Source organism: Schistocerca nitens, chromosome 4 (assembly GCF_023898315.1).
Source record: "Schistocerca nitens isolate TAMUIC-IGC-003100 chromosome 4, iqSchNite1.1, whole genome shotgun sequence".
Taxonomy (NCBI): Eukaryota; Metazoa; Arthropoda; class Insecta; order Orthoptera; family Acrididae; genus Schistocerca; species Schistocerca nitens.
The window spans coordinates 400,124,279-400,142,087 of NC_064617.1; the positions used below are offsets into that span (position 1 = coordinate 400,124,279).

Below are 17,809 nucleotides of genomic sequence, written 5' to 3' on the forward strand. Positions count from 1 at the left end.
TAGAATAAGAGAAAGCCAGCCAACCACCTATAGCAGACTCTTGTGTGGTACATAGGCATGTGTCATAACAGAAAAAAGTGTTGAACAATGTACAGAAAAGATCGATTGCTATTTACCACATAGATGACACATTAAGCTGGAGACAGGCACATTTAAAAACACTTACACATTAGCTTTAGGCCACAACTTCATCAGAAAAAGAAAGAAAACCATAGACCAGGCATTCACAAAAGCACGCACACCTCACATACACACAAGTGTCAACTCCAGCAGGTTGGACCAGAATGCAACTGTTACTTGGAAGGAAAGCAGCAATCTGGAGGGTGCAGAGATGAGGAAGGGACAGCACTGTACGGGTGAGGGGAGAGAGGAATTCTGTCTGGCAGAGTGTGATGGGACTATATTGCCTGAACAGCATCGGGACACTGTGCGGCAGGGAGATGCAGAAAATTGAGTGAAAAAGGAGAGGAGCTGGGAAAAGATGGGCAGGTGCATTGGCAGAGGCTGGCATGCAAAGATGGTGGGAAATGAGAGTAGGGAGAAGGCGATAGGATAGAGGCGGTAGAAACTTTTGGGTGAGGGCAGGGTTGGGTGAGGGCAGGGGGCAGTGTGTTACCATAGCTTGAAATCAAACATGTTTTGTTCAGTTACATGTTGTGCCGCAGTTTTTTTTATTTTTTTTTTTTTATTTTATTAATCCATGTAACAATTTACATTGTGTGGATTTCGTCAGCAAAATCATATACAATACAATATACCTCCAATTTATACACATAAAATTAATATTTACACACATTTTTAAGGTATCTTACATTAGTTTTATATCCTTATGTAATTTTCTTATAGTACTGAACAATTCTGGATTCCATATTATAATTTTTTCCTTGTGTATTACAATGCAGGCTACTTTAATTACACTATGTGTTTTAATTCAGATAGTCCATTACTGTGTAATAACTTTTATTTAATAAAAAATTTTTTAGTTTTGTTTTGAACTTTCCAATTGTGTCAATATCTTTTATTTTTTGGGGTAATTTATTATATAATTTAACGGCATTGCACAACAAGCTCTGCTGAGTTTTAACTTTATTTTTCCTCTCTAGGTGCAGATTGTATTGGTTTCTAGTTTCATAGCTGTGTAATAAAGAATTTTTAACATAGCAGTCAATATTTTTTTTTATGTACATAATACTTTGAAAAATGTATTCACAGGGGACAGTTAGGATTTTCAGCTTTTGGAAATGTTCAAGGCAGTGAGCCCTACTGCCACTTTTGGTTATTATACGAATTGCTCTTTTCTGTAATTTGAAAACTATTTGAATATTTTTACAGTTTACTCCCCAAAATATTATTCCATAGGTAATAACAGAGTGGATATAAGAAAAATATACAGATCTGACACATGCAGTATCACACACTGCAGTCAGAATTCTAAGAGCATAGCATGCAGTAGCGATTCTGTTACTAAGTATTTTAATATGTTCTTCCCACTTTGACTGTCTACATGCATACCAAGAAATTTTGTGTAGTCTACACATTCTATAGTTTCATCGTTTAACTTAAAGTTGTTATAGTGTGGTTTTTTGCAGACATAGAAGTTAACAGCATTTTTTTTTTTTTTTTTTTATTTAGTGTTAGTTTATTATTGGATGCCCACTCACGTACACTGTTTAGTGTTTGTTTGGCTTTTTCTTTCAGTGTATCTGGTGATTTGTCACTGATTAGAATATTTGAGTTGTCTGCAAACAATATTGGTTATCCATGCTTGATGCTCTGTGGGAAGTCATTTATGTAAATGAGGAACAGTATAGGGCCACGGACACTATCCTGTGGGACACCTATATTTACATAATTTGGGTCTGAAGTATACTTTACAACATAGTTTGAGCAACTTTCCTCTTGGCCACAGTTTGGTGGTGGCCGTTCATCCTGGTAGACAGCCGATTGGTAGTCATACCAATACAAAGTGGCCTGGTGTTTGATGAGGTAAGATATCTGTGACAGGGCTGGAATAGGAAGAGAAGGGTGGATGGCTTGGGCAGGTCTTGCACTTGCGGGTATGATCCCTGTGGCAAGGGTTTGGGATTGGGGGTGGCATAAAGATGGACCAGGATGTTGTGGAGGTTGGATGAGCAATGGAACACCACTTTAGGAAAGGTGGGAAGGATCTTGGGTAGGATGTCCCCCCATTTCAAGGCATGATGATAGGTAAACAAAGCCCTGGCGAAGGATGTGGTTTGATCATCTCTGATTACCCACCATCATGCAAGTGCATTGGCAGAGGGCGGCACACAAAGACAGTGTGAAACGAGAATGGGGAGGTAGTGATAGGATGGAAGGGGTGGAAACTTTGGGTTGGGTTGGGGGTAAGTAAGTTACCATGATAACTAATTCCTGTCTCCATACTGACTGTTTGTTGCTACAGTGTCTAAACTATTTCCACTGCATTTGGGTTATTGAACTATATGCTCAAGATAGTTTTCAAAATGTTTTCAGAACTACTCCAGGCTATACTTGGTAGGTTAAAGTTACCTCCAACTAATGTCCCATGATCAAGGTACTGTTGTGATAATGAGCATAGACTTTCTTTGAATAATTCTGTGTCTGTTACAGTGGAATCAGGTGGCCAGTAGAAATGTATGATGATTATCTTGAGTTCACCTAGGATGTTTAGCTGTGTCCAGATAATTTTGTAGTCAGACTGTTTCATTTTTAAAGAAACAGTATTTTTATAGACTGCAATAACACTCCCCCCTCCCATGGCATCTAACCTGTCTTTTTTATATATGTTTCATGCCTCATTAAATATTTAATAACTTTCTATTTGGGTTTCATGCAATCTTTGAGTATAATTTCAGCATTACAGCTTTCCTGGAGAGCAGTTAATTCAAGAGCTTTGCTGTGATGCTTTGGCAATTTACTGTTAAAATTTTGACATTCAGAAGTGTCTTTGCTTTATACACAATCTGATTTCACTGTCTGGGTAATGACTGGTGAGTGTTCGGAGGATCTCAAACTATGACCCAGCTTAAATAAACACCAAATGCATTCCACAAGTACTCTTCTACCCAAATAGCCACTGCTTGTGTGTAGCCCAGCCCTGACCTATCAAAAGAAATCCTACAAGTCTCCATTTCATAAGCCTTTGGCTGTGACCCACCACTCAGCTGCAAACTGAAAGACCCTAATATATTTTGGGTATGATATGGCAAGTAGTATACTCTCCTTGTACCCTGTGAGCAGGACAAGCAGTCTTCACCACTTCTTACAGTAGCATGTGCAAACTGACAATGGCCTCAGAACCCAAGCAACAAATGTCATTGGTGTCGTCATAAGCAAGGGCACCCCTCCCCCTAGCTCTCAGGGAAAGGCATAAAAATATAGCATATTCAGGTGGTTTTCTTTCAATAAAATGATTTAAAAGCCAGTATTACACAGGTTTTTAACACTGTCAAATCTGAACATTTTTTATGGCTATTCACAAGTCTCCTCTGACCTTCCAAAATATTAAAAATATACCATACCTCCATCCCCCCACAAAATGCTGTACACGCACCCTCAGTCATAAGCAACAACTTCAAGTAAACCCTGTATCAAAGATAGCCGCAGGAAGGGTTTCCTCCACACCTCTAATGAGGCTGCCAGCAAAAATACAAGTGCATATTAGAATTCTCACCAGCCCTCAATGCTGTTTCTCTACGGGGCTCCATAACATGCCTGACATTGCAGCTCTCTATAACTAGTAAACCCCTCCTTGCCATGGACCTGCTTGGATCCTGCTGAAGGTTGGTCACTTGTCTACTAACAGGGTGAATGGGCAAGGCTAGACCATCAGTCCCCACTGGCACTCTGCCTCAATTGATACAAACACATTACAACCAGTCACTCAAACAGCAATGAGTGTGGTTTTCCACCAGAATGAGTCCGCTGGAATGTGTCCCTGTGGGTGACACCAACGACACCTGACATGCCAATGCACTGCGCCAGTCTCTCCAAAGCTGTTATGCCCTGAGGCAGCAGCCTGCAGATGGCTGACCACACCTAATGGTGTCACCAGCTGCTTGTGCACTGCAACCAGTTCCTCCAGTATCTGCCTCAGCATGCACATTCCCCATCCATCCTACTACTAGAGTTGAGTGACAGCGAAAGATAAACAAAATAGATGAAAATGAGCTCTGTAATCTACTCTTCTATCCAAATAGCCACTGCTTGTGTGTAGCCCAGCCCTGACCTATCAAAAGGAATCCATTTCATAATGCAGGTCCGGAAATCTGCAGCCAAAACCATCACAGAATTGATGAAGCCTTTGGCTGTGACCCACCACTCAGCTGCCTGTGGTGCCACAGATGGCATAAATCTACACTAAAAGAACTATGATATACACAAAGTATAAAAAAGAAAACAAGACCTAACTATGGTGTCTTTTAGACAACACTGAAGACAATAGTAAAAACACTTTTCAGACATTTAGCATCTGGGAGGTGATATATCAATTAGTCTGTATCCTGGTACACAGGGTGTAATTCTCATCACACTTAGCTCAGCACAGCAACACTTTTCAGATTTTTGTTATTTTTGTAAGTATTTCTTGTGAGAGCAGATTGCTATGGTGTTCAAAACTTACACTCGGTAAAAAACAGCAACCTGCAAATGTTGCTGTTGTTTACACCTCCCTGATAGCTTTTGTTATGTGTGTGGGAAATTCAATTTAAAATCTCCATGAAAACCAATAACTAATCGACTTATGAAGGTACAAACTGTATTTCAGTTGTCTTGTTGCTGATCAAGATAAACATTTTTACATCTCATATCGCCTGCATAATCTGTAGTACCTCTAATTGAATGGCTGAAAGGAAAATGCTGAGCCATGCCATTCACTGTTCCAATTATGTGGCATGAGCTAAAAGACCATTTTTCAAGCTGTTCCTTCTGTCTCACAAATACTGCAAAACTAGACAAAGTTCTGAAATAAATCTTTGATTGGATTTTTTCACGCCAAGAAATTAGAAGGAGCAATCTGTCTCACTTGGTAAAATCTTTCTAAAATCACGATGGCAAAGTATTTCTTTATTTACAAACAACCAGTTTCGATAGACATTGCTGTCGTCTTCAGTTCTGTAACATAGTGTATATACATGGAATATATCTCTCATCTCATGAGTTATGACGTAATATCTGATGTGGAACTTTTAGTTTGGCATAACAAGAAACAGAAATGGGATTGTACATTTACATATTTTCAAAATTTATGCTATAAAATGTGTTTCCAGCTGGACCTTATGCAAAGTGATAACCTGCCATGAGATCCAACTCAAAATCTGGGGTATAATTTTTTTATGGTTGTTAATACTCATTAATGACTAAACAATGTGAAGATCAGCTACAAAATGCATTTGGCAAAGAAGCCCCACCTTAGTTAACAATTTATATTTAGTACAGTGAATTCCAAAGATATCTGTTCTTTCCTAGTGACAAATTTCATGAACGACACTGAAGATATGCTGTTACAGATGCAAATATTGCCACTGTTCGAGTAGTGTTTGAAGAAGAGCAACAGACATCTTGTTAAGTTATTTGGGTGACAATGAATATTGGTATGAGTCAAACCCAAAACATTTTACATCAACAGTTACATGTGATAAAATTTTGTTAATGGATTCCACATAAACTGACTCCTGCTCAGAAATACCTATGCACTGACTTACGATCTTGGAAAGAAAAGCCACTCAGTTCACAGGGTCTTTTGAACAGAACCTAAGTCTACAGAAGCCCAACAAACTTTCAGTTCTGATATGAAGATGGCTGCTATTTTTTTTCTGAAACTGGCCATACTGCTACTATAGTATTATAAGACAGACATAGTGTTACTGGTGATCAGAACACAAACACCTATTCACCATAAATTTTTGAGACAGTTTGTGAAAAACACCCAAAAGGAAAAGTAATTTTCATCATGACAACACGTTATCGCATAGAACAAAAGTAATCATTCAGTTAAGGTCAGCAGCATAGACCTTCCAGAACACAGGACTCACCTAACATCTTTTAATTTCTTTTTGTTTCGAAAAATTAAAGGAAAAAAAAAAGAAGTGTGGAATGACCGATGTGCGTCAGGAAGAATGGCAGCATTGCATTAAGGCTGATTTCATCGAATGCAAAATGTATTGATGTTAAAGACGAATATTCTGGAAGACAATAAAATCATTCTAATTTGTTTGAAATTATTCCTCCATTGATTTTTGAAAATTTTTTAGAGTTGCCCTAATAACATACTGAAGTTTCCCTTTGAAGAATTTCTATTTAGTTTTTATCTTTGTGGTCCTTGTGGAAAATTATGTATGAAGGCTACTATGTTTTCCTGGGTTCCTCATTTAATCACATTTGGCATAGACAGGTAGCATCTGCCTTGTACCATTTGAGATTTTCTTTTCCATTGCTTTCCTCATATATGCAGCATCTGCCAGTTCAGTTTTTCCAGGATTCCCTTGATACTATTATGTGGGTCACCCACTGTCTTTCTTTGTATATTCTCAATATCCCCTATTAGCACTATTTGGTATGGGTAGGGACAAGAAAATTTCGGGAAAATTATAGAGTAAAAAATAACACGAAATTATCAGTTTTTTAGAGATAAAGTGAAACTGTCAATTTTTACGAGATATCATGAAATTTCTAATTTTGCCATAGAAAAATGTTGTAAATATAAGGATGGGAGTTTACTAATATTAGTAATAAATAATATTTCTAATCTCCTCAAGGCTCAGGTTTGAGTGTAAGTATGATGCTGATATCAAGCAGAACACCCAACAACCCAAGGTGTTATTAAATCGCTGGGAAAGCCTGGAGAGTTACAATGAGAAAGGTATTTGGGCATGCCCTGATTCTTACGATGGGCATCTGTTGCAAGATGATACACTCACTGTTGCTCTGGAACATTACCAAAGTGATGACAGAGATTGCAGCAGGCAAAGTTCTAACCAGCCTGATGTATCTCAGTTAGTGAAAATGGCAAAAAAGTTAAAAAGGTAAAAAGATATAGGAAAAGATCCATATGAGATGCATATCTCCTAAAGAAAAAGGAGAACCCACATTTAAGACTGGTCTCACAAAACTCCAATCCTTACAACTGAAATGGAAAAAATGCCAGCCAGTGACGGAAGTATGCATATATATTTACTGTACTAATCTGAAATTTTTGTTTGTTTCGCCATAAGCAGTGTCACAGGAAAGAAATACACAGAGATGGATCTCATGCTTTTGCATGTATGTCAAAAGCTGCAAGATAAATGTTGGTTGAAGGAGTGTGCAATGTGTTCTAGTGCTGAAGTGATAACTGTTGAAGCATTGCACCTTCAGGATACTGACACTAACACAACTTATGCATTGTGGGAGGGAGGAGAGTTGGTGGAGAAAACAGTAGAGCCAGAGAAGTTTGTTATAGAGGTTAGGTATTGGATCATGAAAGGAATAGCTCACCTTCATATCCAGAGGATTCAGAGACAGGCGATAGCTGGAGTAAAATCAACCACAATCCAGAATACTGACTCGTTAGTTTTTCATTTTGACTTTTCTGAGAACTGGTCTGTTGCTTTGCAAAACGAAATTCAAAGTTACCACTGGCACACATCACAGGTATCAATATTCACATGTGTTGCTCACTTCTTTGGAACATAACACTGTTTTGCTATTGTCAGTGACGATCTCATTCATGACGGTGCACATGCATGCTATGCTGTGGGTATTATAATTGATGACATAGCTTCCAGAGGCCATTCATTTCCTAAACATATGTATGCGAGTGATGGTGGAACATCTCATTTTAAAAACCACTTTCAACACTGCAGTACAGGAATTAAGACACAAAAATGCATATTTTCAGCAACAGGTCATGAAAAAATTGCATGGGATAGGAGGTGTCTGTAAACATCTTGTAGCAAGACTTAACTCCAGCATGAAGCTGTTAATGCTATTTGTACACACCATATCAACGTAAGTAACAAACATGAAACTCAATTCTAAATTAAAGTGAATTAAGGAAATTCCATTTAACAAAGAGCGGAGAGTGGTCTGCTATGAAGCCTATGGTAGGAATTTAATCAAGTCACTACTGGGTTGCATTCCAGAGTGGCACATACATTGCAAGAACGGTTCTCCATTAAATGCAGTCTTAAATGTGTGTGAAATGCAGAGACCACGCTGTAAGTCAGAAGATTTTGTTGTGAGCCACTTCATTTCTTGTGTGTACAATAATCAGTGATGGGTGGGACAGATAATAAGTGTCTTTCATAAGCAGCAAAAACAATCTCCTTTATGGCTCCTCATGGTCCTACTAATGCTTTCAAATGACCATAATGAAAAGATCAGTGTGCAGTTCCCATTTACCAAATTCTGTTCTTGTTGGATCATCCTTGTCTTTGAGCAAATTCCGCTTGACTATAGAAGTTCAATGGGAAGCAGATGGAAAAAAACTTTTTAACAGTGCAGTGTTGACTGTTACATGGTAGGCAATTTTATTTCATGGGAAGTCGTGAAGAAGTAAAATCACAACAGAAGACAATAATAATTTGTGAGTAATATCACAAAAAGAAAAATGGATATAAATATTCTGTACCTCATTTTTGTTATAAAATGCTTCAAACAAAACTATGAATTGTTTCCCCACTCACTTGTAATGTTGTAAAGTAGTTATTTTGATTCAGAAATACCAGTGTTGCATGACATTTACTTAAAATCAGTGATTGATTTAAAAATTTAAGTGTCCATGATTTTTTGTCCTTTTTTACAGAAAAGTATTGCCCCTCTGATTGTATATTCCCCAAGTGTAATGACCAACTAACATACCATGAAATTTTTAAAACATTTAGAATGAGGATTTTGGAGAAAATTTCTAAACAACCAAAAACTTTCAGATTCTCTAATTTTCAAGTACGAATATTTTGACAGAAAGAATTTCATGCATTAATATCATAACTAACAGTTAGCAGTCCTTCCACTTTATCATTTCTCAAGACAGTTAACATAAAAAAAAGGAAGAAGAAAGAAATAAAGCTCAGAAATATGTATTTATGAATCATGACTCATAGTATTGGGAACAAAGTATTTATTGAAAATAAATTCAGATCTCTAACACTTTTGGTTTCTTTATTACAATGTTTGAATATGGGGTTATCTTATAAAACAGCAGGTGGTAGGAGAGCACATGACATTGTCCATTTACAGTAGTCAAAAAGGCCGATGTAGGTCAGAATGTGACTTTTGTAATGGTTATTAAGAACTGAAAAAATGACTGAACAGATTCATCATCTGAAACATCGCTCGTCAAATGAGTCAATTTTTAACACTTTGTTCTACTCAATATGGGATGTGACTGCTGAGTGATGTTTGGCTGTACTTCCATGAGCCATTTTTTACCAAGGCAACTGATTGTGAAAAAACACACGTCGTCAGTGCCTCAGCAACTGCTCCCCCCTCAGCACTGCCCTTCTCATGGAAGTCTATGTGCTTGTCCCCCCCCCCCCCTCCCCCCATCCCCACTACAATTTGGTGATCAAAAGAACAGCACAACTCCCACATTTGTTCACAAGATGCCACTGTTCATAACCCCAAAATCTTTACACCAAGGTAATTGTATCAGTGTGATTCAAACTATGATTCATTGATATTGTAGTCTTAGGATACATTTCTGTCTTTAGTGAAGAGTACACTATTACATTTTTTAATATTTAAAGCTAGTGGCCAACCTTTGCACCACTTCTGAAAACCTGATCAAGGTATGACTATATCGAGCAAATACTCGGTCTTGGGCCAAAAACATAGAAAGAAAACTCCTTACTTTTAAGAATGCTGTTTTGAGACAGATTTTTTTGACCAGGGAAGGATGGAGATGACTGAATGACAAGAAAAATCCATGAACTGCAGTAGTTGTATAACTCATTGGACACTGTGGCAGCAATTAAAGAAAGGAGACTTAAGTGAGATGGACACATGAATCACCAAGAAGGGCAGATAATTATGAACGTGATGGAAGACATCAGAGGTAACAGACCAAGGGGAAAACAACAATGAGATGGACTGACAGATCAGAGAGGATATGAGTACAATGGTACTAGCTCAAGAAAAATACATGTATTGAAGAAGATTGAGGAGACTGACTGGTGAGACCAAAGACTAACTATTGTGTCTGTAAAATATTTTATGTAATTAACATTTTCAGAACACCTGTCGTAAATGCATTCTCTCTGACTGGAGCAATATAAAAGTTTGAGAAAGCAGTAGCAGAAAAGAACACCTGACTGACAAATATCACTTAAGTACAATATCCTGTTACCAATACTGAATTAATGGCCTGTTTGACATTAGTGATTACACAGAACAGCAAATCATTTATGTAAAACTGTAATCTATGGCAAAACTCCACGTTAGTGCTAAAATAATAAATATGTACTCCTATAAAAATTTTTACCCCTTTCAGAAAACTTTTTTTTTTTCAGAGAATAAAATACATATTTTGTTACTTAGATAGTACTCTTTCTTTAGTAAAATTTGTATTTGGGTCAATTATAAATGAAAATGTTTTGAAATACAAACCATGTCCTTGGATGTAAGCATTGGATAAACTTTTCTATATATTTCAAGAGGACCAACATCCACTGTCCTGAGACCAACTTTGTTATCTAGATCATAGCCAAGCCGCAGGCCTGAAGGGTTCTTGGTAAGCTGATTTGAAAACCATGCAGCAGCTTCATCTCCACAATCAACAGTCCACAGTTTTTCTTGTTTCCACATCCTGTGTAATAGGAAAACTGCATTTTTCTCACGCAAGTAAATTTTCATATATTATTTCATATGCTACAAGGGTGAATCACAGTCAGATATAGCTGCCCAAATAGGAAATTGTGGGAAAAGAAAAATGTTGTGTAATTGTGCCAGTTTCTGAAGTCACTAGGTAAACAACAACAACATTCTTTTAGAGAATCAGCAACTTTCTTCACACCCCCTGAATCTACAACTGATGAAATTTAACGCTCATGGAACCTAAAGAGACGCTTTCTGCAAGAATTTCTGAGCCACTGTAAAATTTAACACGGTCTGAAAAAGGATAGCTCAATTATTCCATTTAACTTCATTAAAAAAAAAAATTCTTATTTCAGAATAGATAATACATAACAATAAACTGGAATAAATCGTCAATGAATCTTGAAACAAACTTCATTGTCTAATTGTATTTCCTATACTTTAACAACACATTAAATTTAAGAATACAAAATCCTGTTACTCACGTTACTTCTTTCAGATTACTTTTGTCCCGTGGCAGTTCAACTTTCAAGGTATCTCCTTCTGGAGTAGAAAACACCACAGAATTGGGTCCATCAGCTCTGACTTCTATAAGCAAAATACGAGGTATTTTCCGCCCAGTAATGAACATGCCATTGTTGGGATCATATACTATTAGCGTCCTGAAAATTGAAGTAAGATTTGTGATTTATTTTATTTATTTTACTGCAATAAAAATTATTTGTCTATTGAAAAAACTATTAGATCTCTGTGAAAATATAAACCTACTGCTTGGCAAAACAATAGCAACTGTAGCACGAAAAACATTAAAAACAATGTAAAATCATATCCTAAAAAGGCACATGCCATTGTTTCAATATTTTAGCAGTCTCCAGCTATCTCAGAACACACCATTCATTCTACTTTTTTCAGCAATTATAATCAATCCACATAAGATTACAACACATACACAACTATTTGTATGCCTTAACCTTTGAGATTTAACTATGTAGATGACAGGCAAATTGATCACATTTGGAAAGAAAATACGCAAAAAGAGCACTTTGGAAAAAAATTACACACAATCTCTGCCCAATAATAATCATGGGTGTATTCCTAACATAATAATAATAATAATAATAATAATAATAATAAAGTGGACTAATAAGATAAGAAATGAGGTTCCCATAGAATCAGTGAATAAAGGAATATACAGAATTAACAAATAAAGCAATGTTTGAAAAATACTGATTAGAAGGGGGCAGTATGGTAGGGTACAAATACAGCATCCTGTGAAAACACTCGAGATAACTAAATACAATGATTTCTTTTAATAATGAGGTTTAAAAACCATTAAAATGCTTAAATATAATTCCAAACATCCATGTGTAAAACGTAATGATGCTTAGCCTAAGCATAGAAACATCTGATATTGAATAAATTCACCATAACGAAACTTATAATAATTAACAAATAACTCACTCACATTATGCTCATTTTTTGATATTTTATGCCAACAGAACCATTCTTTAAGGAACCATGAACATATCTGAGAGTGTCACTAATTTCATTAGGTTTATCTATCTTTAGCTTAAAAGCTGTGTAGTACAATTTATATATTACCCTTTGGAGGCAAATTCTCCACTAAGTACTTGAGTATCCCCTCACTCTTCATTTTAAATATCATTTTATCAGAGAAAAATTAGTAGTCTTGTCTTCACTATAATCCATTAATAGCAAACATACCTATGGTGCTGTATCTGCCACAATTACATTTGCTTCCATCCTCATCATGACACAAAGAAATCATGTATTATGCTGGTAAGTGTGCAGAGAATAAGTATCACAAAAGTAGTAACCTACACTGGCCCAAGGAGGATTCCAATAAAAATTTCTGGGTTTCCTGATTCATGACTCACACTTAAGATATGTCAATATGCTACACTGCAACACACAATATGAATTTCTCCCAGAACCTGATTCCACCTTGAAGTTATGAGCCTTACCTACATTACTTCATGTCATATTTCCTCCCCACTCCCCAAGAAAAAGTTGTTTCAGGTAGTAATTTTGGCATTTGATGAACGTAACTCATCCCTCATCACTTTTAAAACAGTGGTTGTTTACTAATGATATTTACAGAAGTTCTGGTTTATCATCTCTCTCTCTCTCTCTCTCTCTCTCTCTCTCTCTCTCTCTCTCTCTCTCTCCTCCCTCTCCCTGCCCTATCTTTCCCCCTCCCCCTCCCTGGGAAAACATATTCTCCATAATCTGACAGCAAGATGATAAAGACTATGTCATACAGGTCTTTATCACCAGATTTTGCATCAGTATCCTAATACAGATCCAAAACTATCCATAGTGCAGTCAGTTGTGATAACATGTCACACTGATAATGATCATCCATCTGTTTAATGACTAGGCCCTACAACTTCCATGGCATTATTTGAGGAATTCAAGTAGTGTTTCACCTTGCAACCCCCCCCCCCTCCCACATAAATCAATAGCAATACAACAAGACACTGTGCTCTGTGTGTCCAGCCGCACAGGTGTGTGTGTGTGTGTGTGTGTGTGTGTGTGTATGTGTGTGCGCGAAATGTCAGTTTCTGAGCTAGAAGAGAGGGAGGAAATTACAAATTTCAAGGCTGGAAAATTAAAGGTTTCAGAAAGTGGAATGTTATCAAACGGCCTGGTATGTAGCAGAGCTCAAGATGCAGTTGCAGTATTATGAATTCCGTAGTCCAGTTTTCATGGCTACCTAGTAATGTGTCAAACTGGCTATATGAGGACCATCTTGGTGCAGAACTAGACTAAGAGATGGCCAGACCAGTCCATTGGAAGTCGTTAGAGTTTTCCTACATCTCTTCGAATGCTGACCTGAGCTACACTTCAACCAAACAGTTGAAAAAATGTAGCTTGGAAAATTCATTTTACTAAACTTGAATTATGCTAGTCAACCTCAAAAAATAAGTATGAAAATAACTCAATAACTCAATTAGCGTGTTATGTTGTGCAGTTGTGTAAGCAGACAAAGTGTTATAGATGGTAGCACAGTACATTTTAAAAGTTTATATCCATTTTCTGCAATTTCAAAATCATTAATCATTGGCATTCCTGCTGGTTGCTTTTGTTAGTAACCAACAGGTTTTCCTCAAGTCTGCAGACCTTTTTTGTGCTGCACGTTTTAAATTTTCTGCATTAAACAAACTGAACTGTTATACAAACAAAAATTTCTTTTGTAAATATTTCTAGCTTCTTTTTCTAACTTGGAGGTACTGGATTTAATCATTTGGAGGATGTAACTTCATATTGTTAAACCATAAAGGAGGGATTTCTGTTCATACTGATAATACAAAAAGATGTGCTTTACATATGAGGAGCAAATTTTCAAAACACATGGACAAAATTGAGTTTGATATGAAATCCGGTATTTTATTACCCGCTCTACACACTCCTGCAATCAGATTGTGTCCAAACGCATTTTAACACCTTCAAAAAGAGTGCTGGAAAGTAGCAGATGCAACAAATAGCATTTTGTCCTCTAGTATGATTGAATCAAACAGCATTAAGTCCAACAATTGCCTTCATTTTGTTTTATTAAGCAATGTTGGCTACAATGTAAGACTGATGGACTAACGCAAAACCCTTTAACTGACCAACAACTACCAGTTAATATACGTTCTCAGTATTACAGCATTGTTGTGTACAAATGTTTATCATTCAGTCTCTTGGACTTATAGAAGTCAGACGTAAAAATGTTGTTGTGCAAAGATGGAGAGTATTATAGCGAGTGAATGTGCGACTGTCAGAGAGGAAATGAATCACGGAATGAGAAAACATGAAGAGCAAATCAAAAAGGGAATTAGAGTATAGAAACAGGTAAGAAAGAGTAAATGGTAATAAAATTACTGTTATTGCAAAGCTATACAAATTAATCTTTTTGTACTTACCTGTATAATTATTTCTCTTGTAATTTTTTATTGTCAGATATCAGGGTAAGGATCCTCATCTCATGAGCTTCAAACCTCCTTGCCAGCATAAAGTAGGACGCTTTTGTTGCTCTATTCCTGTTAACAGTCTACACAAAATAAGGGGACTGTTTGCTAAATCAAGACGAAAAGGAACAAATAAAAGGCTTTCCTTCCTTCTCAATGTGAGCAGTCCTAAGCGCAGGAGAGTACGGAATTATCCAAAAAATAAACCAACTGCCCTATCAGTGCACTATTATGTAAGAAAAAAAATTATGATTTATTACTCTGATAAAACGTGTTATGGAAATAATATTGTAATTGCTACCTTTACTGCTTTTCAGGTTTATCCAAAAGGTGGTAGGGTTCTTGTGCTGATTTCTTCAGGAAGCTTTTTGGCACTGGTCAAAGAAGAGAGCATACCATCGCTTATGACCTTAAAAACAGGTGAAGGAGTACTTGACAAGAGAGGAGGAGACCACAAAGCTGGAAAGTATAGTGCAGAAAAGGGAGAGTCACTACTTCAGAAGTAAGAACCATCACCGTTACCTGCCAAGTGACCTGAGTATAAACAAACTTTTTCCTCATGTAAAACAATTCAGTCACATCTGATCTGAAAGTGAAGAAAATTTTTTATACATAAATATTTGATACAAAATTTTATCTATGTTTTGGAACTCCAGCAAGTGATACCTGTAGCTTCTGCCATAGAAAGTATCACCAAATCAACACAGATAATAAGCAAATGATTGAACTTGGGTCACATAAATTATACGCTAGAGTTTTTCACAAATTAATGATGCAAATGTATGACTGTAAGCTGACATTTGCCTTTGATTTACAGCAGGTACAACCTACTGGTGGGGCATAATATGCAAGACATATCTCTGTACTGCTTTTGTGCAACAAATGTGGCAGGTGCAGAACCTAAATTATACATTTGGAATGAAATGCAGGCAGGTAGAGGGTCACACGAAATTTCCTTGGCCATCATCGATTTCTTAAAGAAATTGACCATTGACACATCTGTCACTTTTCTCAGATTGTTCGTGGATGGATGTGTTGGCCAAAACAAAAATCAGCATGTTATTCATGAAATTGCTTTCTCGTTATTCAAAGAATCTATAGTGCATATGACTTATGTACTTCTCTGCTTTCCAGTTCACAGACATTCCTTTTGAACTCCTGACAAAGTATGTGGACAAGTAGAAAAGAAACTTCTTAAAATTTCAGAAATATTGAATCCAAGCACCTACCAGGATGTTTATGCAGAACTGGGCAAAACAAGGATTTTAGGGGAAGACTGGAAAATATTTGAGTTCAAGGAACTAAGTACAATTTTGGGGCCTGCAGATGGGACCAGTGATCTGAAAAGGTTCCATTTGAAGAAATATGTGGTTGGTGAAAGGGTAACTGATGTGAAAATCAAAACACACATCACCTACTAATTTAATGATCCTTCAAAGCACTTTTGCCATTAGGTAAACGTGGACACAACTTGAACAAAGTATCAAATATCTCCAAAGTGTCATCACTGATGTTGAAACAAGAAAAGAAAGATGATGTGGAAAAACTACTAAGCCTCAGATGTGGAAACAACTGGAGAGAAAATGGAATACTTGAATGTTTCACTCAGACTATGTGTAACTAACTTATTGCCCAAGGTACTATTTGTAATTGTTTAGTAGAGGAGCCTATTTTGGGAAAAATATTGTGGACTTTGTTATTGTAAATGAAGCACATTTTAGTTTTTCTTCCTACTTCTGGTGCTAAAATGTTCTACCGAATGCTAAAAAATGTATTTTCAAACATTAAAAAGTATTTTTACCAGTTCTATGTCACTGAAAATTAGTCAAAACACGTTATGTCCAAAATAGCTTACATCAAAAGGAAGATTTCCAAGAGAACCTAACAAAACGCATTTTGTACATCAATAAAGTGCTCATAGCTTGAAAGTATAAAAAGCAGTTTCCTTGTATTAAGCACATTTTGATCAACAGCCCTATCTGAATATATGGTGTAAAATTCATAGAAATTAATCAAATATTTTTTGTGGTATATGATTTTTGCTTCTCCTGAAAAATTTACTTTTTGGGACATTATGTGTTTTGAAAAGTAGCTCCTCATATATTAATGAAGTACATTCGCCTTTTAGGTATCACTGTAACATACCTTTAAAAATATTGAGTTGTTTGACATATAGTACAATAGGTGTAGTACACTTTCTGTCAAATTTAGTTCTTAAACACCCAGTCAGTCAGATCAAAAATGGAAATTTTAGGATCATGCCCCCTCTATGATAAATTTCTATCAACACCTGTGATCCTGTCCCACCTTAATGTCACGTGTTCCGTACATTTCTCTCCTCACCGACTCTGCGAAGGACCTCCTCATTCCCTACTTTATCTTATCTTAATTATTTCTTTAAGACGCGGCACTGGCAAAATGCTGCTGTTTGATCTAAATATTAGAATAAAGTATCAGCATCATATTCAGTTACTTATTGTGTTAGCTTACTGTGTCATCTAAAACAATAACAGGCTCTCCAATCAAAAAGACTTCTGTGGTATTCTGTAGCAACGTTAATCAATTTTTTTTTATGGGTGTCTTCTCGCTGCCATAGAGTTCAGGTTACTAGTGGTGGCGACATTGTGAAAACTGTTCTCCTTTCCAAGTAGTAAGAGGTTAGTATGATAAACTATTATTTCAAATGATTGGCTCCATCACCTCTACTGGCCTCATTGTTAAGCATTTTTCTTTTGTCATATATAAGGTCCGCAAAGGCATACATTCCTAGAAATTGAGGTAAGAAACTTTTTTGATTACCGCGTATGTGACTCAAATGGTAAATTCTGTGCTGGGTAGGGAGCAGAGAACCTATGTTCGAGTTGCAAATGCATTTCTTTTCCTATTTGTGTTGCTTTCCACTTTTAATTTATATTAATAGGAAGATTACAGACATAAGTAAATCAGTGAGAAACAATACCAAGGTAGGCAAATAAATTTTTCAAACTACATGGAACAGTAAAAAGTGAAAATTTAAGTTTCGATGTATGGAAACAATTCAG

General features: G+C 36.5%; 1 protein-coding gene across 1 annotated transcript in view; it reads right to left on the minus strand.

Moving 5' to 3' along the window:
* LOC126253628 (mitochondrial amidoxime-reducing component 1) overlaps window positions 1–17,809 on the minus strand; it is a 124,537-nt gene that overhangs the window by 12,808 nt on the left and 93,920 nt on the right. The window contains exons 3-4 of the mRNA XM_049955108.1: window positions 11,280–11,456; window positions 10,588–10,786 (exon numbers count right to left, since the gene is read on the minus strand). Coding sequence (XP_049811065.1) covers window positions 10,588–10,786; window positions 11,280–11,456 — 376 coding nt within the window. The remainder of the gene's footprint in view (window positions 1–10,587; window positions 10,787–11,279; window positions 11,457–17,809) is intronic.